Source organism: Leucopleurus acutus (assembly GCF_964270905.1).
Source record: "Leucopleurus acutus genome assembly, chromosome: 7".
NCBI lineage: Eukaryota > Metazoa > Chordata > Mammalia > Artiodactyla > Delphinidae > Leucopleurus > Leucopleurus acutus.
Genome location: NC_139150.1, coordinates 88,701,026 through 88,725,364, shown reverse-complemented (window position 1 = coordinate 88,725,364; position 24,339 = coordinate 88,701,026). Strand labels below are relative to the sequence as shown.

General features: G+C 55.3%; 1 protein-coding gene across 1 annotated transcript; it reads right to left on the bottom strand.

Annotated features, from left to right (window-relative positions):
* Window positions 1-20,960: 20,960 nt before the first annotated feature.
* Window positions 20,961-23,942, bottom strand: BARX1 (BARX homeobox 1; the record flags this gene model as incomplete). Its single annotated transcript, XM_082842407.1, has 4 exons — window positions 20,961-21,125; window positions 21,525-21,609; window positions 21,692-21,983; window positions 23,720-23,942. 4 exons carry the CDS (start codon window positions 23,940-23,942, stop codon window positions 20,961-20,963), a joined length of 765 nt encoding a protein of 254 aa, XP_082698533.1.
* Window positions 23,943-24,339: the final 397 nt, after the last annotated feature.

Below are 24,339 nucleotides of genomic sequence, written 5' to 3'. Positions count from 1 at the left end.
CCCAGCCCCTGCTGGCCCTGGACTGTACACACTCACCGTAGAGACCCCAGCCTACAGAGGGGCTGAGCTCATTCTTCTTGTCACCTCAGGCTTCCCCTCACACCTCCCGCCTGGCCAGTTTCTCCCCCACCAAGTGGGAGATCACCTCCCTGCTCTGAGCTACCTGGTCCTTTGGCACATGCCACCACCCCTTGGGTCTGTGCAGGTCTGTCTCCCCTAGCCCTTCAGACCTCTGAGTCAGCTGGACGCTTTACAGCATCGCGACAAGGGTAGGGGCTACTACTGGCATCGGGTGGGTGGAGGCAACCCAGCAGGGCCCAGGCCACTCCACAGCAGAGGATGGTCCAGCCCCAGAAACCAGAGCGCTGGTGGGCTTTACTGAGTGGAGTGGCAGGCTAGGGCCCTCACAGTCCACAGTCCTCCCCACATTGCTTTTCTTTCCCCCAATCCTTTTGTCAGAAGACAGCCAAGGAAAACACACAGGAGTCCCCACTGACCGGAGCATGCAGCCTGGAAGAATTAGGTTTCATGGTAATTAGGCTCATCCAGTGCATGTGGTGGCGAGGCCCGGCCACTGCCCGGCCACGACAGGGGACAGGGGACCAGTAATGGGGTGAGGAGCGTAGGGGGGATAGATACTGGGGGGGCATGGGATGATGAGGGTAGCCGGGGGGGCCTTAGGAACTGCCCCAGTCCCTCTTTGTACATGAGGGACAGAGACTAGAATCAGACGAACACCCTGGCCCCTACTGGGCCCTGGGGTCTGTGCTGGATGGATGGATGCCGTCGTGCTGTGTGGAGATGGATGGATGTCGCTGTGCCCTTACACGCAAGGTGCCCTTGAGGTCCCCATGCCCTGAGGCATCCACTGCACATGCTGGGTGCCAAACAAGAGAACCGCAGGGGCCTCTAACCCCCACCCAGCCCCCAGCAGCTCTCAGGGAAAAGAGCCAGGACAGGGGGTGTCTCTGCATCGTGGGGACACTGGGGCTAACGCCCACCCCTAGATGGAGGCCTCCTCTGGGCCGGGGTAGCAAGCCCTCACCTGTCGTCACCACCTTCAGCCACTCTACACTGCTGCTGTCTTTCTGGATAGAAAGTCTGCCCACAGCCCCCCTGCAGGGCCACAGAAAGACCCACCCAAGCCAGCCTCAGGCCCATTGCCAACCTCATCTCCCAAACTCTGACTCTATTGCTGGCGCCTCAGGAATCCTGCTAATTAAGCGCCTGCACCTGACACGTGGCCTTTGGCAAAATGCATATGAGGGATGGATGCCAAGCCATGGGCTTGGATCACACTGAACAGGTCCAAGCCCTCGGCCAGCACAGCAGCTCCTGAGGGGAGAAGGAAAGCAGGGAGGAGGACAGAGACGGGGAGGAGGAGGGCAGAGAGACAGAAGGAGGGGAAGTGGGAGGCGCAACAGGGACCATATGCAGCCTACAAAGCCTAAAATATGACCCTTACAGAAAAGTTTGCTGACCTTTCATTTAGACAAACTACAAGTCAATCAACTCAGCCTTGCTCTGTAACATTCACAGCTTTCCACAACATCAGTGGCCGCATTGGGAAGGAATGTGGCCATCCTGTGGTGCTTCCCAAACAGACATATAGGCTACATGGCCTCAGGAGTATGAGTAATAGTACCAGAGTTGCTGTTCTTAACACTTAATATAAATTACTTAAATGTGCATTTATACCGTTTATTTTTCAAAATGACCGTGCTAACCCCTGGCCCACAAACTCTGCAGGCTGGTAAGCCCCCAGAGTGGTACCTGGCATGAGGTCGGTACTGGCCTGTGGCTCAGGGAGACTTCAGGCCCTCCCACCGCTGGGGGTGGGAGTGCTGGACCAAGGTCAGTGTCACTTGAGGAGGGTCTGGGGCCTCAGCCGCACTTCATCATTGAAGAAAGTTCTCCTGGCCAGCGTTGCTCCAGCCTTCAGAAAAGCTATGTTTGAATATTCTGGCCTTTTCTAAACTGGGCCACACGTGATGAGAAGCTTGTATGCCCACAGTGGGAACGCCAGCAGGGGAGTGCCCTGAAGCCAGGAGGGTGACATCAGCAAGGCAAAGGTGAGGTCCCAGCACGGAAAAGGGATCTCAGCAGCAGAGCTCGGCTTAGAAACCCAGGAGCTTCCACTCATGAGGATGTCCCCGATTGCAAACCCTACAGGACTGGGGGCTGACTACCTAGCACTTGTCACCATGCTCAGTAAAAACTGGTTGGAGGAACTTATGTTTGTAGAAGGAAAGGTGTAAATGCTTTACCCATTCAGCCAGTGGTTTAGCTTGTTCTACTCCAGCCCCCAAAGTCTTTGGACTGTAGGAAGAGACGGCTCCACAATCTTCCATGGGCCACAGTTGCCGCTTCTCCACCACATCCCCACACTAGCCCATGTCCTGTCTCCAGCAGTGGTGCTCAGCAAGTACCTGCTGAGTGAAACTCAAATAAATGAGCTGCAACCTGAGGACTCCAAAAAGTATTTTGTCAGCAAAGCTCAGCTGCCACAATGTAGCCCTGCTAATCACCTTCTGATGGGATAATGACAGTGTTTCCCTGTCCAAAACCCTGCTGGGCAGACGGTGTTTGCTGATCTTACCTGAGCAGCATGAATTCCTCAGGGGACCTTTCTGGCCACTCCTCCATTCTGACCTGGCGACCCTCACGGGGAAGGCTGGCTTGTCCTTTGGCAGAGGTGGCATGGATGGAGTAGAACAGAATGGATCCTGCAATGCCCTCTCGGCGGTGACACCCCACCCGGAACTCAGGTTTGAATCCTGGTGCCCACATTATGAGAGGCGAGGTTTGGCAGCTGCATTGGCCCTGTTAGCAGACCCTTCCCTCCTCTTTCCTTCTTTAAGCACATCCTCTGATTTTCCTCGGGAGCCCCACCCTCCATCTATGTGGTCTGAGGGACTAACCAGGCCCTGGGATGCAGGATGAGGACATAGCTTGGGCCCCACCCACCATTGTGATTGTTACCTAGATGAGCACAGGACTCCAGGACAGGGGGCCCCATCTTTACTGGAGCTATTAGAAAAAGACAATTATTTCTGTAAGGTGGCTGACAGGCTAAAATGTCAGCCTGGAGCTTGTCACCAGCTTGCCCCACCACGACAGGGGGCCAGAGCAAAGGGGTGGGGTAGGGGACACCCAGCTGAAGGCATCTGTTCCCTTCCCTGGATCCCCTTAGTCCCCGGACTTCTCAGTGATGTGAGCTAGCAAATTCCCTTCTGTGTTCAAACCATCGTGGACTTCTTTCTGTCACTCACGACCGAGTAGAGTCTGGGTTAATGTGGCAGCTCACTTCATTTCACCTTCCCCATCCATAAAATGGAGGCTGCCCCATCTTCTACAAGACTCACTATGAAGGGAACGCTGCCACCTGCAAACTTCGACCCGAGGGCAGCCCCATGCAGCGGCATGCCCCAAAACACCAAAGACTGGACCTTGGGAGTAGAGGGGGGACAAGCCAAGTTCCAGCTGAGGAGTGGGGAAGGCTCCAGGGCAAGGGCTAGAATGTCAGATCTAGACATGCCATGTTAGTAAGAGCAGCAAAGACCCCACGGCTCCTCCTGAAAGATGCCCCCAACCTCAGCTCCACCCTGACACCCCAGGCGGGTCACACTCTTGGTCCTGGCTCTGCTGGGTGACTGCCTGCTTCTGCTACAGGCCCAGATCCAGGGTGTCCCCTGGCATCACCCCTTCCTGATACCCCTTGAAGTCAGGCTGCCCGCTACAGACCTGATTCATGGCAGAACAGCCATGAATCTCCTCCCGGCTCTGTCCCCCGCAGGACAGCACAGGCTACACCCGGCCCCAGGCCCAGCCCCCAACGGCAGGCTCTGGTTAATCTGACTGCCATCTGAGACCTGCAGCCAGCTCCTCCAAGAAAGGCCAACTCACAGAGGTATTTCTTTCATTAAAACACGAGAAGAAGAAAGAACGAACAAACACCGGAAAAGAGGCGTTCTGGGAAGCACTGCCGGCGAGCAGGGCGCTTCTCCCTCTCCTGACTTTCTCGTCCCGCTCCATCTTGGTCAGACATTCAATACTTCCTTTTGGAGAACACATAGATTTGTTTGACTTTGAATATTGAATTTGGAGGCTGTTCAGCAATTTCAAATTTCAGGAGTGGGGCGGTGGGGAGACACTGTAAATTAAAAAATTCTTTCCTCTTCGGTTTCTACCCAAGATTGTATATTTTTTTGATGGCAAAATTAGGGATTAACTATAAACATCTGTTTGTTCGATACTGACATGGTTGTGAGAACAATGACCAAACCATTGGCGCTGGGGGAGGGTTGGATGCTGCAAGTCCACGGTGGAAAGCTCTGGGCTTCCTACCAGGATTCCGAAAGTGTGGAGAAAGAAGAGGTGTGGAGCGGGGACAGGGGTAGGGGTGGAGGAAGGAGAGATCCAGGAGAAGGCTGCAGGGCACCCCTCTGTCCCCCAGGGCACCTGCACACGCCTCGGCCATCACTTGTCCTCACTGGACCCGTGGCTCCCCGCCCTGCTCTGCCCACTCAGTCCTCATTGTCAAAGCCTCATCCCCTCACCAGGCTCCACAGGTCCTTCCTGTGCACCTACTGTGTGTCAGGCACTGTGTCTGAGGACATGCGGGAACTCATTTCACCTTAATCACCTCTTTAAAAGCCCTATCTCCAAATACAGTCACATTCTGAGGTGCTCCGGGTCAGGGCTTCAACATATGATTTTGTGGGGGACACAATTAAGGCCATAAAAGAGACCTTACTGAGAACAATGTTGGCAGAGTGATAGGGAGAAGGTAGACATAGGGCGTGGAGGTGTAGGGAGTGGAGAACCGGAGATAACTGGTCAGGACAGTTCTTTCGAGAAGTTTAGCTGTGAGTGGGGGTGTTCTGGCTACCTATTGATGGGGAGCAAATCCTGCCAACACTTAGTAGCTTAAAATAACAATTTATTTTTCTCATGACTCTGTGGGTTCATTAGATACTTCTCCTGCCTCACTTGGGTTTGACTGGGGACAGCTGGGAGGTCTAAGATGGCCTCATCCACAGAGCAGGTCATCTGTTTTAGCCATTGGCTAGGAGCTCCCTAGGGTTGCCATCCAGGGTTTCTTGGTTCTCATCCAGGTGTCCTGTCCACGTGGCTGCTTGGGCTTCCTCATAGCATGGCACTGGGTGTGGAGAACCAGCACTCCAAGAAGCCAGTCTCCATGGGGCAAGTGTGTATAAAGCCTCTGTTTGCATCATGCTTGCTAATGTCTTACGGCCCACAGTTACCCATATGGCCAAGCCCAGAGTGGGGTGGGAGGGTGAGAAATCTGGAAGGCATGGCTCATGGGAGCACTGAAATCAGTGTGCCACAGGGTCCAGATGCAGGAGGCAGTGGGAGAGGCCTACATGGTGGCAGCAGGAGGTGTTTACAGGTGGTAGTGACTTGCACATCACTAGAGAAGGGAGAGGCTGGAGGTAGTAGGAGCAGAGTGACAATTTAAGACATGAGAGTTGCGCTTTATTGAGCGTTTACTGCACGCTCTTTTCTAAGGGCTGGCGACAGCCCAGCAGTGCACTTGTGTTTGCATGTCCACCACACAGAGGCCTCAGAGCTCTACATCTGAACTGGGTGCCCAGCAGAGCCAATAGGCCTCCGGCTTTGTCAACCTCAAAGTCCCCAACCACTGCACTCACTGCATCCCAATGGCAGGTGTGGCCCCCAATTCCTATGTTCAAGTCCTGACATATGAACATCCTGACAACAGAATGTGACTTATTTGGAAATGGGGCATTGTAGATGCCTTTAGTTAAGATGAGGTCATATTGGAGCAGGATGGGCCCTAATCCAGCATGACTGGTGTCCTTATAAAAAGGGCAAATTTGGACATAGACACACACAGGGAGGACACTATGTGCAGATGAGGGCAGAGATCAGGATGGCGCTTCTACAAGCCAAGGAGCACCAGCAAACCACTGGAAGCTTAGGAAAGAGGCCTGGAACAGATTCTACCTCACAGCCCTCAGGAGAAACCAATCCTACTGACACCTTGATCTTGGACTTCTAGCCTCCAGAACGGAGAGGCAATAAATTTTTGTTCTTCGGGACCCCCAGTCATGGTGCTTTGTTTTGCCAACCCCAGGAAGCTGATACCCTGGGGGATGAGGTCAGGGAAACTGACAGGAGTGGGGCCCAGACCTCAGGGGGAGCCTGGTTCTTGCAGGAGGAGACTCCACTTCCCTCCCTAAGGAGAAGCAAGATGGGTTCAGGCATAAATAGGGGCACCAAGGAGGACGATGAGCTTGATTTTCCTACTTCAGTTAGAAAGCCAGGGTTTTCACTGGGAGGACGAGGTGGGGACAGACTGGCCCCTGAGTAGTGGTGCATCAATTAGCTATTGCTGCATAAGAAGCCCCCCCAAAATTTAGTGGCTTCAAACCACAGCAGCTGCTTATGGCTCACAAGTCTATGGAGGAGCCGGGCTCCTTCACGAGGTAACTTAGGAATGCTGGTGCAGTGACCACCGGCACCATAGCACTTGATCACAGACTCACTGGCCTGCACCACCTCAGCTTGTCCTCACAGCAAAGGCAGGAGCCAGCAGAAAGCTGAGCTTGCAAGGACCCCAGGCCGAGCTCAGAACTGGCACTCCTTTAATGCCATCACATTGTACTGGACCCAAGGGGAGGGGGGATAGATTCCAGAAGGGCATGGGTACAGGGATAGAGGAAGGGGTGAAATCACTCTATCACAGGTGGGGAAGGCAAAATATCATTGCCATAGAAGATGAGGGACAGGACTGACCAGGACCCCCAGGAGAATTTCCAAGCAGTGCCCATCATCCAGCTGAGGGGGGAGACTCTGAGTTTGCTCTGGAGTCAGTCCAAAACACTTGCACACTTGAGTCAGCTCCTCTGGCTTCAGGAAGATGTGTCTGCAGGACACTCTGGTTTGTCCTACAATTTTTGTCCCTTGTTTGGGACAAGCCCATGACCTGGCACACAGGCAGAAAGCCACCAGAACCACTCTACCCGGTTGGAGGTCTGGCTTCCCCGCCCCCTTGCCAGGCAGGCTACTCACTTCTCTGCATCTCTATTTCCTCATCTGTGAAACGGAGGAAAGAGGAAGACAGCCCCAATTCTAAAATCTAGAAGACCCAGAAACCTGGGAGCTGTTTCTGTAGGTTTGTGAAAAAACAATTTGGCGACAGTCCTGACCTTGCACAAGGCCATCTGTGCACTGTTTACCAACTCAGAATCATCGTTCCCACATTCTGTTCAGCAGATAGAGGGCTTGAGAACATAATGCACATACATAGTACATGCATGTGCCTCCCAACACCTGAAAGCTTGAAGGCAGAAACCATTTGGCACAAGGTTTCCTATGAGGCACTCTGGACCTGAACCACCTTTTCAGTTTCCGGAGACGTGACAAAGTTATGAAGTGTCCAGCAGGTGCCTGGGGGCATGGCAGGAGCCTCCTGATGATACAGCGAAGGTATTGGAGGGATGGAGAGTCAGCTTAGTTAACCACTCCCTGTCGGGGTTCTTAGTACCACTCTAGTGGGGAATGTTGATAATGGCAGATGAGGGTGGGAGTATATGAGAAATCTTTGGACCTTGTGCTTAATTTTGCTGTGAACCTAAAACTACTCTAAAAATTAAAGTCTCTTTTAAAAAGATATTGGAAAAAGAAAATGATTTTTTAAAAAATAAAGGAAAAGATCTAGCAACCAACCAACTCACCAAAAAAAGCAAACAGATTCAAAGAGAAACATGAAGTGAATCATCGTGCAGCAGATCTGCAGGTAAGAAAGGTACACAGGGCTTCCCTGGTGGCGCAGTGGTTGACAGTCCGCCTGCTGATGCAGGGGACACGGGTTCGTGCCCCGGTTCGGGAAGATCCCACATGCCGCGGAGTGGCTGGGCCCGTGAGCCATGGCCGCTGAGCCTGTGCGTCCGGAGCCTGTGCTCCGCAACGGGAGAGGCCACAACAGTGAGAGGCCCACGTACCGCAAAAAAAAAAAAAAAAAAGAAAGGCACACAGCAAGGACTCAGTCAGCTAAAGCTCAGACTGTTATGAGAAAGCCCGACAGGAGAGTCCTCACTCAAGCCTTTGCAACCGGGGGAAGACACAGCTCTGAGACTCACACTCATGGCTTCGTTCAGCATTCAAACATCACACACTGAGCGACTACTGCATGCGGGCATTAGGCCCTGAGTATCCAGGGATACTCTGACAATTGGACAACGATGATGCAACAGAGTGACTTGTAAGAGCACTGGGGAGGCTCCCACCTCAGCCTTGGAAGAGTATGGAGGTCTTCCTGGAGGAGGTGCCTTCTAAAATGACTCAGAATAGAAGCAGGAGTTCGGATGACCAAAAGAGGCCTTGGGAAAGCAAGTCCAATAAGGCACATTTTTATTAGTTCCCCTGGTAACCCTATGGCCCCTCCCCTGGGGGCAGTCTGAGGAATAGCATCCCAACACACACCCAGCTCCCAGCTGACGGGAAGGGAGGGAGTGTGGTGGGCACTAGGCATACCATGGGAACTAGGTGCTCTTTGCAACCCATGCAATGACCAAGAGTTTTATCCAGAATAGGTACAGTGTCCTAAATTTAATAATAATAAATTAAAAACATGTAGCCCCCACAGGAAACTGAACAGAAGTATTGAATAAGCATTTCACAAAAGAACATATCTACATGGCAACAAACATAGGGAAAGGTAATAATACAAATTAAAATCCCAGTGAACTGACACCACCCAGCACAGATGAGGTAAAATGAAAGAGACTGACAGCATCAAGTGCAGGGAGGACTTAGAGCAACCTGAATCCCACAGAAGGAGGCTGAGACGGTGCGGCCACTTTGGAGAGCTGCTGACAGTTTCCACCCGAGCTGAACCTGCGTGCAGTTGTGGCCCAGTGCTTCCACCCCTAAAGCATACCAAATTAAAATGTGGGCAATGTATTCACCAGGAGACCAGACTCAATCAATCAACACATCCGTCCAGTCGGTCTGCAAATATTTATCAGACACCTACCGTGTGCAGGCACCCTTCTGGAGCTAAGGAAGCAGGAGGAATGAAAGAGATCTCATTGTGGAGGGGAAAACAGACATAAACAAGATAAAGCCAAAAAATGGATAATGTGATTTCTAGGGATATGTGCTAAGAGTACTGGAGCAAGGAAAGGTGAGGAAGTAGGCTAGGGGTGCTGGCATGGGCTGGGTGCTGGGGAGCTTACTGAGAAGACAGCAGAGAAGAGAGCATCTGTGAGAAGTAGACAGAGTTGGCTGTGTAAGTGTCTGGAGGAGGAGCCGTCCAGAAGAAGGAACAGCACGGGCAAAGGCCCTGGGGCAGGTGTTGGAGAGAAAACTAGGAGGCCGGCATGACTGAAGAGTTGGTTGGAGCAGAGAGAAGGTGGAGGGAGTCTCAGGGGGCCAGGGAACTTGAGGAGACCAGGAAGGGAAGTGGGTTGCACTCACACGTCCACGTCCCCACTGATGGAGGCAGGCTGGCTCTCACCCACATTTGTATCCCCAGAGCGATAACCTGACATTTTGCAGGTTCTCAAAAGTGCAGCAAGTTGGCTTCACAAGGATAGGACCTGGAGCCCACTGCCCCTCCATGCCCACCTATTGTGTGGACTAGGACCTGACAACTTTTCTTACCTGACCAACGCCTTTCCTGGAGTCTTGGAGCAGGTCCTGGGGGTCCCCAGGTGGGCATCTCAAGCTGCTGTGTACAGGAGGCTGCAGCCTGCACGCCCTGGCCCTGGGGTCTGCAGCACCCCAGAGAGGACCACTGGGCATAGGCACCCCTAGAATCCCACACGGCAGAGCTGCCCTGCACACATTCACCACTCTGAGTCCCTATAAATACACCGGGCTCAGCAGAGAGCCTCCTGATCATATTATGACCAGCCTAAATAAGACTCCTTTAATAAGAAGAAACACACGGCCCCATTTATACACAAGTGTGTAAAATATATTAAAATAATTTTAAATGCATGAGTCACTCACAGAGAGTGTGTTTTTTAAAAAATCACAAACAGTACTTTGTGGTGAAGACAGCAGTGAACAGGGACTTGTCCTGCAGACATGGGACCCTAGCAGGGAAGGAGCACAGACATGCATGGGACACTACCCCATGCCCCTTGCAGGTCAGCGCTCCCTCGACGGGAACACTGAGTCCAGGCTTGCACCCAGACAGTAAACAGCGCCATCAGCATGGGAGCCTGTGTCCTCCTCACTTTCCACGCTTCACACACCAGCACAGACACCACAGTCAGAGCTGATGACCCTGTGGTTTGGGGGCCCAGAAATGACACTTCCCATTTCACTGGCCCGTTCTTGGCTTCAGTTTCCTCATTTACAGACTGGAGAGAAGAACCCTGCCTCTAAGGGCTGGAGGTGCCCTCAGAGGCAGCGCCACTTGCCGCACTGTCCTCTTACAGCCTCTCTCACATCGCACGCCTCTTGTGAGGGGACGCTCAGCCCGTCATGGGCATCCATGATGTTGGAAGAAAGCTCTTTTCTGCAGGCACCAGGCCCCCTGAGGAGGAAGGCGACCACATGGGGGCTCCGAGGACTGCTTCTCAGGGCCTCATGCAAGACAGAGCCCTAGCCTCTCCCTGCTCCCTGCCTTGGGGCCAACCCATCACTTTGGGGGTTAGGATTTCAACATATAAATTTGAGAGGAACACAAACATCGAGTCCATAACACCTAGCCCCCTCCAAAAGCAACTAATGAGTTTTCCTTGGTCTTGAGTTTTTTTCAAATATTTGATATGTTTCAAATCATTGCAGTTATAATTGTTGCTCAAATTATCCCATATTGGCCAGCAGGGGGCTCTTCTCCTTGGCCCCAGGTCCTTTTCACATGTACCCAGTAGCCTTAGTCACCTCCTTGCCATCTGTTATAACAAGAAACTCCAAGCTCATCTTGCCTGTTTCCTGCCCCAGACATAGACCAGCTATTTCTCTTACAGAGCCCTGGTTCCTTTTAGTGGGAAAAGAGAGTCCACAGTGAAGGCACCAGATGTGTTCATTGCTACTGGATTTATTGTTTCAAGGAAAGTTCAGTGGATAGAGCTAGAACACATGAATTTTTTAAAGATTTTCTTCTATTGTGTTAAAATACGCATAATGTAAAATTTACCATTCACCATTTTTAAGCATACGGTTCAGTGATATTAAACACATTCACATCATTGTTGAGCCATCACCACTGTCCATCCCCACAACTCTTTTGATCTTGGAAGACTGAAACTCTATACATATCAAACAATAACTTTCCATTCTCCCCTCTTCTCCACCCCCGCACCCACCATTCTACTTTCTGTCTGTATGATTTTGACTACTCTAAGCACCTCACATGAGTGGAATCACACAGAATTGGTCTTTTTGTAACTAGCTTATTTCACTAAGCATAATGTCCTCGAGGTTCATCCATGTTGCAACATGTGTCAGAATTTCCTTGTTTTAAGGCTGAATACCATTCCGTTGTATGAATAGACCACATTTTGCTTATCCATTCATCCATCAGTGGATACGTGGGTTGTTTCCACCTTTGGCGAATGTGACCAATGCTTCTATGAACATAGGTGTACGAATGGCATAAATAACTTTTTGTTGCAGGATCAAAGGAGGGAATGAAGACAAGAATGCATGAATGAATGAGCAGTGCGTGCTCAGAGCATCCAGGCCTGGGCTTTCTCCCAGACCCCCAAGGTGTGGTTTCTGTGTCCTCCCTCCCTCCCTCCTCTTGACCTGCACATCCTCCATCAGCTGGGCCATCGGACAGGGCCATTGCTACAAAGAAACACCATGCCCGTTTTTTAGAAGGGCTTCTACCAGTTTGTTTCACACAATGCCTAAGGTCTCCTTGACAAGTGGGAAATGCAGGCAGGAATCCAGAAGCTTCTGAACAGCAGCTGCTGGCATCACACAGACTGGACATCAGGGCAACACTGATGTACTCCTCTGCTTTCTCCTCCCCCTTCTCTGTGTCCTGCTTCCTCCCTCATCTTGCTCCGGCCCTTTCTCCTCCTCCCCCTCCTCCCTGTCTCCTCCTCTTCACACACCAGTGTTGAAGCAAAGCCAGTGGCTGCTTGAAGGTGGGCAGACAGCATCAGAGGATTCCAGAAACTCTTGTAGGTAGACAAACAGCATCAGAGAATTCCAGAAGCTCTGAGCTGGAATGGGTCCTCAGAAAGCATCTATTACATCTGACTGTCTTAAACTTATTTAGCAATTATTCCCTTGTTCAAATAACATGTTACTAGAGCCTTATTAACTCAGAGCTGTCAGTGGGGCTGCTTCGATGGTAACCTTCTCTGACAGTCCTCCATGGAGCTCACCCCATGCACTCCTATTACAAAGGGCAAAATGCCACATGGCTGACAAAGGGTGTTTTCCAGCAAATTCCCACTGGGGGCAACTGAGGGGTAAGATTCTATGCTTACCCACCAACTCCTGGCAGCCACTGGTTGGGGTATAGTGTGTGAATTACTGTGAGGATGGGCTCTGGTGGCAGCAAAAACCCTCAGGCAGCCTGAAGCCAGCACTTGCAGGTGGAAGTCAGGCCCGGGCCATCATTCATCCATTCACTCACTTATTCATTCACTGAAGGCCCGATCGACCACAGTCTGGAGGGGATATGTGTGAGTGTCCAGGTTCAGGGCAAGCCCAGGGGTTGTGGGAGCATAGCCCGGTGCCCAACCTAAACAGAGAGGTCCCTGGAGAAGCCATGCCTGAGAAATATCTGCTGTTGGCCAACCGAGGAAGAGCAGAAATGGTGCCACAGGCAGGGGAGGGAGCTCCGGAAGGTGAGAGGTTCCAGACATGGTGGAACCCACAGGCCAGGCAGAGGGTGGTGAGGGGAGAGGGTGGACGGGTGGGTTGGCTGGGGGACTCTGGGCCTGGCCCCGGGCAGATGGGAGCTGTTAAACAGTAAACCTGACAATGACAAGGCCCTGAGGTTCCTAGCAGCCACCTGAACGAGTAGAGCTCCCCAAGGCCACACCCAGGGTCTTGACAATCACCCTGCCCCTGCCTCAGTGTACCACCACAAGGCCCTGGGAGGAGAGGCATTACATTCTAGAGCCTGCTGGAGCGAAGGCCAGGCTAACTATTGTCATATGAGGTCTTCACACACATCCTCAGCACGTGTTGAGGCGGGAGTACTTGGCCCAGGATCCCCCAGCCTGTAAGTGGCATTCACTCTTCTGGCCCATAGATGTTTCTTGTTCATCTACCACATCCCAGGCACTGTCCCAGGAATGAGGGCGCAGGGATAAGCAGAACAGGCAGGGTCTCTGCCTTCCCAGTGGGAGAACTGGCCAGAAATCCATCAACTGATAACCGCTCCAAAAACTGCACACAATGATAAGTGCCATGAAGACACATGTGGGAGGAGGGTGGGGCAGGGGGCTGCTTCCTTGACAACACCTGAGTCACTCCCATCAGCCCCTGAGACACCACACAAACATCATGTCATACCCTCAAAATAATTTTTTAAATCCTTTGTGAGAAAATCCTGCTTGCTAAGTGATCGGGCACCTCAAGGAGGATATGAGGTTTTATTATTGGTCCCTATTTTAAAGAAAGGGAAATGGAGGCACAAAAAAGACAGGTAACTCACCCAAGGTCACACAGCTAGTGAGTGGTGTGTCAGGATTTGAACCTAAACTAGCATGGCCCTCAACCACCAAGCCTGGCTCCTTCCATTGCTCTCAGCTAAACCTTCTTAGGAATCTACTTGGGGTTGAGGATGCAGAGCTGAAACAGTAAGTTGCTCTGGCCTGAATTTATACCCCAGCTCTGCCTATGTAAGTATAGGCAAGTCATCTCTTTTCTGAGCCTCAGTTTCCTCATCTGTGAAATGGACTTGGTAGTCTCCAACTTGAAGGGCTTCAAGATTAACCTTGATGACAATTAACCAAAGCAGTGCCCAGTGTTGGTGCTCCATAAATGGTGGAGGCAGTGGTGGCACACTTACAAGCTCAGGGAGGGCACTGGGTTCCAGCTGGGCTCCAAGGCTGGGGGACGATGCTGCTATGAGCTCCCACACCACATCCCCCCAGGAAACACCTGGAGGGTGCCCAGCTCCAGGACCAGGTCAAACCCCTCCAGAGCCCACCCTGCTTATGCCCAGTCCTCCTGCCCCTGTTCACACAGGAAAGAAGTACCCTGCAGGGACCCTGGAAGGGAAAGAGCCCAGCCTGGCATCCTCCTAGCTCTGGGAGTTTTCTGAGCATCTGCAGTGCACACCCAACCCAGCAAGAACCGGGAGGTCTGAATCCAGGTCTCTCTGGCTGCAAATCTAGTGTTCCTGTTGCTCAGGAGAATGTCAGGTGGAAAGGAGCTGCTGCTGGGGGCTGTCAGTCTATGCCAGGATTGAGACAGCCATGCCCCAAGACAGACTCCAGGCAAATGCACAGGGCATCACAGCAGAGGTGAGTGCCAGCCAGCAAGGCAAGGCAGTCAGAGTAGGCCACCCTGGAAGTGACAAGGGAGCCCCAACCTGGAGGAAGAGAAAGGACACACAGCAGGGGAGTGCAGGGAAGAACATCAAGGCCCAGGAATAGCATGAGCGAGGGCCCTGAGGAAGGAAGGAGCTTGGCATGTTTGAGAGGCTGAAGTACAGCAAGTCAACCACAGGCAAAGGCACTTTAGACTGCTTTGCATTTTCCCCACCGTCTACCAGGCAACACACTCCTGTGCTCAAGGTCACACGGTGGTCTGGGAGAGAGCGTGCCCCAGGAAGAACCCCATTCCTGCTACCACCTTCCTTGCCCCCCTTCCCTTTTATTATCTCCTGTCTGTAACTCTCATTTCTGCCCCCTTTCCCCACCTTTCTCCTCTGTTTCTCCCCATCTCCACTGAGTCTCGTCACTCCCCTTTAGCTGTTTCTTTACCCCCTCCACCTCCTCTCCCTCTCTCTCCCTCTCTCTCTCTTTCTCTCTCTCTCTCTCTCTCTCTCTCTCTCTCTCTGCACCCTCCCCCAAATGCTTCTACATTGGTACTCCATTATTGCATCTCCTATCTCTCCAACTCTCTCTTTTTTGCCTCTCCTCTCTCCGGTTTCTCTCTTTCTACCTCCTGCCCCAGGCCAGTCCCCAGGGCCTGCTCCCGCCTCCACCTGCCCCTTCCCCACGCGGGTGCCGCCTCCTGTGCGCAGCGCCTCAAGCCTTGCTAATGCGTTTCGCATGGCGCGTCAGTCAAACACCCTTCTAATGTCCTTAAAGCACGCAGAAAATTGCATCCTTATGAAAAAGAACAAAAAAGCAAATTGCCTGGTGGAGGCGGAGCAGCCACAGGGCTCTGGTGGTGCGGAGTTCAGAGGGGATGAACTGGCAGAGGTCTGCCGTTGGCAGGAGCCAGAATGCCACCTCCTCCCCGCCGCCTTCCAGGCAGCACCGACACCTACCTTCTCACCTCCTTACGTACTACTTTTGCCCACCTCTCCACGTTTGTTCCCACCACTCTGACCTTGTTCTGTGTCTTTAAGGCCAAGCTCCAAACTGCCTCAGAACCTTTGCACTTGCTATGTCCACTGCCAGGTAGGCATTCCTTCTTGTCATTCAGGTCTCAGCTGAAGAGTCAGCTCCTGAGAGAGACTCTCCCTGACCACTCTGACTAAAGCTGCCATCACACTCATTGTCTATCACCTGCTTTATTTTCTACAAGGCATTTTTTACTTCCTGAAATCATCTTGTAGATTTAATTGTAGCGTCTATGCTTCCAACATGAGCTCCTTGCATCAGAGACTGAGTGCCCCATGACTAGCACAGTGCCTGACACACAGCAGGCGTTTAATAGATACTTGGTAGACAAATGGATGAGACTCATTCCGGGCAGGCAGGGGCCATTGGGGACCCTAAACCATCTAGAATATACCAAGCTGATGGATAAGGGGCAGTGGAGACCCACAGAGCTGAAATCAGATCCAAATTCTGCTGCTGACAGCTGTGTGTCCCTGGGCAAGTTGCCTAACATCTCTGAGCATTATCTTCATCTTCAGAATGGGAGTAAGGCACCTATCTTACCAGGCTGTAACTGGACCAATGAGGCGGGAAGGGCCTGTGTCCCAGTCCTGAGAACCCCACCACATTCAGTTACTGCTTGTTAAATGAATGAATGGCCCAAGAAAGAGCTTGATTAATATCAGACAGTCCATGATAGCGCTGATGTCAGACACCGTTATTTCCTGAAACACTAAGAAGGAAAAATTTTTAAAACGTTGCTAATGAAGACATAACCCAGTGTTTTTTTAGCACCTAGAATTTTTATCCCATACTTACTCAAGGATCTCTTTTGAGCTTAATAAGACATAAATTTCTATCGCAGATCACTACTGAGTTTACATTAAAAGGAAAAAATCAGGGAAATCAATGGACTGAGTGTTCCTAATACTTCTCCGAGGTCAGAGCCACCTATGAATTGATCCCCCCACCCCCGCAACCCACAGCCCTGTCCCCCTTAGCCTCTGCCTGGTGGGTGAGTGGATCCGAGTTCCCTCCATGCTGTTGCCCTGTGTCTTCCTGCACCTTGAGGAAGATCCCTTCCTCCCCCCAGGCTTTGTGGCTTTCTCCATCGAGAGTTGGTGCCTGAGAGGTGAGGGGCCTCCACTGTCCAGCCAAGGATACCTCCTTAGGGACAGTCACATCCTGCAGACACAGGGCCCACAGTGCCTGGAACATACACCCCCCCAACAGTCATATGAACCCAGATTTCAGAAATGGGAAGATGCCGTCTTAAAGTCAATGAGATGCAGTGTAATACAATGTGAGAACTAGGACAAAGGGAACTTTTGAAGTCACAAAAGGGAGGGGCCCCTGCAAAGGCAGGAGGACCGCCTTCTGCTGCACCATGGATGTGGAGTGGCCTAGGGACCAAGGCCAATGAAGAACTTCAGACTCAGATGCACGACCCTGTTGCTGTTGTCACCTTTCTGTCCTGCCCACCTATGAGGAAAGAGGAGTCCTGGCTTCCTTACTTCCCTAAAGTGGGGCTGGGAGGATGGTTTTGGAGATGTTTCTTTCAGCTCAGAAAGTCTGGGGCCAGACTGAGCAGGAGGGGTCTATGGGGCCTCTGTAGTCATTCTTAGCCTAGCTGCAGCCCTTGAGAAACCTGGGCCTGGAGAGGCCTTGGGGGCAGAGGCTTGGGGGATCAGGTGGTCCCTTGAGTGTAGAAACGAAATCAGGCATTGGGGCAACCAAAGACGGAGGAGATGCCTGGTTTCTCCTTGGACCCTGGAGCTCCAGGAAGGTCCCTAGGAAGTGTTGCTTACTCCAGGTTGAGCGGCGGCTGAGCGCCGCTTCAGGCCCTGGTTTCCCCTTAGGTACAGTAAGAGAGCACCCTCCGGCTCTGGGAGACGCAAACCTCGCACCTGGCCGGGATAATGTGGCCCTGGGTCCCTGTTTCTTTTCTTCCACGTTATGGGTTCTCACCAATGACCCTACAGGAGAATCCAGAACAGGGGAAGAGTGTAAACCTGAGTAAACTTTATTTGTTAAAAAGAGGGGCAGCAGAGGGGGGGGATGGGGACCCCCCGCCCGGTTGCGCCTGTCATATCCTGGTGGTGCCGGCTCCGCGCAAAACCAGCGGCTAGTCGGAGGCTCTGAAACGGGCTGCGGACCCCAGGCCGGCCGCGAGAGGCCCACTTCCCCCTGAACGCTTCCTGCGATCCCGGTCTGAGCTGAGCGCTGCACAGAGCTGGGCTCCCGCTTCCGACAAGAAGAACGACTTGCTCAGGATCGGGGTCACAATCCCCCATCTCCGGCCTGCTCTTCAGCCAAACCTCCCCCAAAGTCCCCCTTCTTGCCCCGGCCCCTACCCCCACCCCATAAAGCCCAGAAGCGCAAACTTCGCTCTCGCCTCCGAGCGCTGCTGTCTGGCTAATCCCGGGTGCTGCTCACGGGGTCCTGGCCGCCACGGGCGTTCCCCGTCCACCCCCATTCCAGGTCCACTTATCTCGCGATAAGTGGCTTCGGGCCCGGGCTCCGGGCTCCAGAGACACAGCCGCGACCTCCTTTGCTCTCCGGTGTGGTCTCCGGGTTTTGTTTCCCAGGACGTTGGGGCGGAGAAGAGATTTGTGCAGCAGAGGGGGAGGGAGCGAGAAGACCGTCCCTCCCCGAAGGCCCGGGCCTGGAGAGAGGGGAGCGGTTGCCACCAGGCAGGGAGGGGGCTTCCGCACAGGGTGGCCCGAGTGGCCGGGATGGGGTGTCACTCAGGCCTGGCGACTGCATCACCGTCCGTGGAAAGGTTGCCGCTCTTCACCTAGAGTCCTGGTTCTGCGGGCTACGGCCCGCGGTAGAAGTCTTGGGATGGGCAGTAAAACTTCTGCCTCCGAGGCTTCGGTTTTTTCTGGAGCTGGCCTGAGCTTCCATCGGGTCTCATAGGAATTACCCAAGCAAGGAACCCCGAGGTGCCAGGACGCAGCCGGCACACGGCCCCGTCCTCTCCCAGGCCTCCGGGTCTCGATCTGCTGCAGTCACCCCGTGCCCTGTCCGCCGAGGAGCACAGTGACGCAGGCGGTGACAGAAACCCCTCCCACCCCCTCTCGCACTGGAATCTGGACCCCCTCATTTGGGGCCCAGCTCCCCCACTGACCGGCTGGTGACCTCATGACAGCAGTGCCCCCATCAGGTTCCCCAGCTGTGCCTGGAGGGGTTGCCCTTGGCCGTGGCACTGGATTTGCTGTCCGCCCTTCCTCTCTCCCTCCCTCTTAGAGCCCTAGTGCTTTATGGCCCTTTCCTCCAGTCCAGTGAGGGGGCTGCCTTGGGGAAACACCATAGAACCACAAGGCAATCTGCCCGAGGTTGCATTCCTCAGATTTAATAAAACCTGAGGACCCCGAACGAGGTCCCAGAATGGACTGAAGGAGTGTGGGTCAGTACGCCTCCTCTCTCCTCTCCCACTCTCCTTCCACAACTCTGCATCGTTAACAAAGGCTGGGATGGAATTTCTGTCCCCTAGGCCCAGGAGGGACAGAACTCGAATTTTCACTCCCACCCCTGCCACACTTCGAGGTGGAGAGGATTAAACTCAGAAGTGTACCTGACTTGGCTAGCCTGGGCCTGGCTCAGGAAGATTACAGCAGGACCACTACATTGAGCAGAACTGGGGGTAACCCTAAGGGCTGGAAGGGATTAGAAGGTGCACTCACACACTGATGGTCCATTCCTTCCCTCTGGACTGCAGGTTTTCTCAGGCCCTTCAGGGGACAGTGACAAGTGAATATTCTGGGAGCTGTTTCAAGGTTAAGAGCCTAGAAAGGGAGCTTATTTTCCAAAGACTTGGCAGGACTGGGGCTTGCAGAGAATTGCCTGCTGCCCTCAGAAAACACCCTCTTTCTCACTCCTCCCAGCCTTAAACCAAGGCCTGAGATGCTCGGGTACCAGTAATCCAAGTGCAGGTTTCAGGAAAGGGCGATCAAGCAGCAATTTAAAAAGGAAGTCATCAGCCACTGCAGGTGAAGGCCTTAACGGTTTTCACATACTGAAATGCAAAGTCTTCGTCTCAGCATAATGTTCCTGACTCTCTTTCCCTCTTATATGCACCTGCAAGGACCTGGTTTCAAATCTCCGTCCTGTTTGGAACTCTGCAGGACCAAGTTTCCATCTCTCCCCTAGCTTTAACCAGCAAAGTGGCCATTTTTCCATTTCCATACCCTGGTGGTAGTCCTAGGAAGCACAAAAACAGGAACCAACATGCAAGCTCCCAGCCCAGACTAGACCAGAGAGGAGGCAACCAGGAGGCAACCGAGGCTTTCCGTGTGTGGGGAGGGGGGAGGGAGGGCAAACACGTGCCACCAAGCCGCGCCCCTGGAAAGGGCACCCTGCGTGACCTTGAGCAGTTTGGAGTCCTCGGCCCTCTGCCTCGGTCAGGTACTCCCACAGGTGCTGGTACTCGGCTGCCAGATGCCTCCCTCCTGTGTATACCGTGGAAAACTTGAAAACTCAGGGAGGGAGGCGCCTCTGCAGGCTGGAGCTGCTGACGGTGGCCGGCCTCTGTGCAAACCCCGAGTCCTTGGTTTCCCATAGGCCTCAGGAAGGGCTGGCCCGTACAATCTCAAGGACCTCGCAGTTAGTCCTTAAAGCCCCAGGAGACTGAACCAACAACAGGAGGCGGCTCTCAGCCCCGGGCAACTTCCGGAGTGAGCGCCGCGGTGCCCTCGGGCTGGCGACCCCTGTGTAGCCCGTTTGCTACCGTCTGGAGTGCCCTGGGCTGAGAAGGAAGGGCAGGAGGTTCAGAGTGGCCCTCGTGCCCAGAGTGGAAGCGATTCCTAGGATCCTGCAGCGACCGAGCTGCCTGCGTGCCCGGCCCGGGCCAGGTGGAGCAGGTCACGCACGGCTCGAGTCCACGTAGCCCGGGGAAAGGATGTTTCAGAAGACACTGCGCGTGTCCCTCTTACCTCGCCGCGTCCCCCTTGCCAACGTCGCGGATTCAGAAACCGCCCGCCCATCAAGTCCCGCTGTGTCATAAAATATTTTATTGGAAAAAAATCACCGTCTTCGTAAGAGAGGGGTAGGGGCCCCAGCGATGTCGGGTTGTCCGGGCGCCATCTCGGGCCGTGGTGGCCTGCGCCGGGCCGCGGGGTCCCCCGACGCGCGTAAGCGGGTGTGTGCCTGGAGGCGTCCGGGCCCGGGGGGGCGGCCCGAGGCGACTGGGGGGTGCAGGATAGGATCGGGGCGTGAATGCTCCTGGAGCGCCTGGCTACGGCGAGCTCCGAGAGGAGGCGACCTTCCGCCGCGCTGGACGTGTTTCCAGGCTAGGGCCCGCGAGCGCATGGGTTTGGCTTCAGGGTCTGTCCTTCCTTGTTTGGCCCCTAAATGTCCGCATTCAAGGTAATAATAAAAAGTTTAGAAAGCAAACGGCGTGGACGCAGAAGGGCCGACTCGCGGCTTCCGGCGGGTTATTGGGGCCGCGGACTGCGCTGGGGTTCCCTGGGCCCGAACCCTCTGCCGCGCTCAGTCCTCGTGGCTCCGGTCGCCGGCCTCGCCCGGCGCCTCCGCCGGCTTCTCCGCCTCCTTGGCGCGCTCCTGCTCCGTGAGCTGTTCGCTCGTGGGGATGGAGTTCTTCTTGGGCCTCCCCTTGGGCTTGGTGGGAGACTCCAGGCCGCCGCCCTGCAGCACCTGCGCGGGAGACGGGCGGCACCGCGTTGAGCTGGGACTGGGCCGGGGACCCCCGCGCCCTGTGTCCAGGCAGGCCTGAAGAGCCCAAGGAGGCCATTCGAGGCCGCGCCTAGCCCCCGGGAAATGGCGGCCATTTGTCTGAGCGCTGCTAGGGAAAAGCGACCAGAGGGTCCGGCAGAGGGGTTCAAGTCTTCCAGGAATCCTGAGGGTTCAGGGAGCGCGAAAGGAGCCGAGCTAGGGCACCCAGTGGGACAGAGAGCAGAGCGGGTCCCTCTGGGCACCAGGCACCGAGGGAATCGGGAGGGTTGGGCATAAGTCTCCATGGTGGAGCACCTCTTGAAGAAGGCTACAGGGGCACGGCCGCAAATAGAGGGCGCAGAATGCCACAAGAACACTCACTATTTTCTTCCACTTCATCCTTCGATTCTGGTACCACGTCTTCACCTGCAACTGGCTCAGACCCAGGGACTCGGCGAGATCTATTCTGGAAAGAGCGGGGTGCACCCTCAGCAGGGCAAGCAGCCCCCCTCCCCCTACCCGCTGGGCTTAGCCTGGCCCCGCGCTACCTGTCGGGCGTGGAGAGGTACTTCTGCTTCTCGAAGCGTTTCTCTAGGCCCATCAGCTGCAGCTCGGTGAACACGGTGCGGCTCCGACGCCCCTTCTTGGCCTTGGTGCCCGGCTCCCCGGCGCCAGGCGCCTCCAGCTTCCCGCGGAGCTGCAGCTCGAGCGGCAGGTGCGGCGCGCCGGCAGCGCCGGGCAGCCCAGGCCCCGCGGCAAGCAGCGCCGAGCCCAACCCGGAGCAGCCAAGCGGCGCCAGCGGGAACTTAAACACTGCCGCCTGCTCGGCCTTCAGCACGGCTGCGGGGAGAGAGTGGGGAGCCGGGTGAGCTCGGGCCTTGCTCCTCCTCCTGGAGATCCTCGCACCATGCGCCCTAGCCGAAAGCTCTCTCTCAGCCGGTGACCCCAACACAAAACCTTCGTGCTGGCCGGGAAGTGAGAGATTTGCGCCAGGCACCTAGGCTGAACCTCCTCGACGCCAGGGTCCCCAGAGTCTGGGAAGGGGACCTCCCCCACCCGGGCTCTGCCTGGCATTCTCCAGGCCCCAGCTGCTCTGAGATTTCAGGATTCTCAATGAACAAGGTCGAAGCTCCCAAACACATAGAGTATGTGTCACGGAAAAGGGAAACCAAGAAAAAACGGCACAGAGTTAGGAAGATAAGCATTTGCCCCAACTAAATAGGCTTTGCTGCATTCGGGGGTGTGGGGAAGAGTTTCAGTGGAAGAAGCACATCTGCTCTTCTGTGCAGGGCAAAACAGCCAATTCTGAGGGGCAGACAGCGGGTTGTCAGCAGGGGTGAAGTTGGGCGCTTCCCGGAAATTCCAAAGCACCCCAAGAAATGGGAAATTTGTTCTTCCTGTTTTCTCCGTTTAGACTCTTCCCCACGAAGACGTTTCAGTTTTCATTAGTCCTAAACGATTTTTTTTTGCCCGCTTCAAACGAATTATTAACAGTGCAGCTGGAGGCAAAAGGCAGCAGAGATTGGACTCAAAACGAACAAATTGGCCCTGCGGCCCCCCAGGCAGGCGGAACACTGGCTGGAAGTTCACTGCAAGTGGAGGAAGTCGGCTCCCTGGGCTGAGGTCACGCTAGAACGTAGGAGGGCTCCCTGCCCAGATAGGCATCTCACTACCAGTGAGTGCTCTAGCCCCGATGGAATCGGGAAGGGCCCAGGCAAGATGTGCGGGTGAGTATGAGGAGAGAGCCCAGAGGGGAGAAAGGATCCTTGGGGGAAGGTGAGAAAGGAAGGGCAGAGCCACCCCACTGAGAGAGGCCGGTTGGAGAGAGACGGGGAAAGGCTAGAAGAAGGGGTGCAGTGGAGAGGGCACAGAAGGTCAAGACAGGGCCCCGACAAGGAAAGAAGAGAACCGAAAGGGACAGAAAAAGCCTGAGTTGCTGGTTCAAGCTCTGCCAAGGTGCAGCCGACCTGGAGCAGAAGGGCCATTCGGGCAGCAGCTCACAAACAAGCCTCTTGTCCCCAGGCAAGGCCCAAGGGGCTCTGTGCTACAGCACAGGTCGGTTCGTCGCCAGCCTGAGACCCCGGGCTCTGGGAGGCTCCGGGCTGGCTCGGGCCAGCGTCAGCCCCCAGCATAGCACTCGGAGACACGGGCCTCTTTCCCAAAGGTCCGGCTTTCCCGGCTTGGGCAGCCGCGGCCACTCCCAGCCAGCTCTCTGTGGGAAGGCCCAGGCGCCCGCGGCCTGAGGTCGCTTTGACCCGAAGTCTGACATTAGTAGTCTGGTCCAGCGCCCACGATGGGGATGCGGGCTCGGGTCCCCGGGCCTGGACTCCTCGGGGCTGGAAACCGCAGGGTCGCAGCGAAGAAGAGAGCGAATGCCCTCCCGGCAGGCCTGGCCCACGGGCACGAGGCCTGGCTTCTGCGCGGCCCAGCGCCTGCCCCCTTTGCTTCCCCGCCGGGAGCGCGCGGAGGGAACGGTCGGGGGCCTGCGTTCCCGGAGCTGCGTCCGAGAGACGCCGCGGCTCGCTTCCTCCCGCCGAGCCCGGCCAGCGCCCCGCGGCCCCAGGCCCCGCACGTACCCAGGTGGCTGTGGAAGGGCCGCGCCGCCAGCAGAGCCTGCACGCCGAACTTGAGCAGCTCGCCCGCGGCGGCGGCGGCGGCGGCAGGAGCGGCGCCCTTGGGCCCCGGAGGCTCAGTGAGGATTTCCTCGATCATGAAGCTGCGGTAGCGGTGCGGCCGGTGGTCGGCGCAGCCCTCGGGCGGGCCGAAGCGCACTGCGCCCGGCTCCCCCGGCCGCTGCATCGCGGCGCCCCGGGGCTTGGCGGCGGCAGCGGCTGGGGCGCGGGGCCCGCGCGGGGGTCTAGGCCGGCCCGCAGATCCGGGCGGCGCGCGGGCGCCGGTTCATGCCCCCTCCCCCGCCGGCCGGCCGGGCGGAGGCACAGGGCGCGGGCGGGGCGCGCGGGGCTCGGCCGGTCGGACCCGGGACTGCGCCCCCGCCCCACTCTGCCGCGCCTCTAGCCCCGCCGGCCCCGCGTCACCGCCCCGCCCCGCCCGGCCGCCCCGCCTCGCGTCGCCGCCCCCCACCCCCCAGGCCGAGCCCGAGGGAGGGCCAGAGATGGGAGGGTGGCAGGAGGGAGGGGGCCGGGAGAGGGGCCGACCGTCCCAGACAGAGGGAGACCCAGCGGAGCGCACGCCCAAG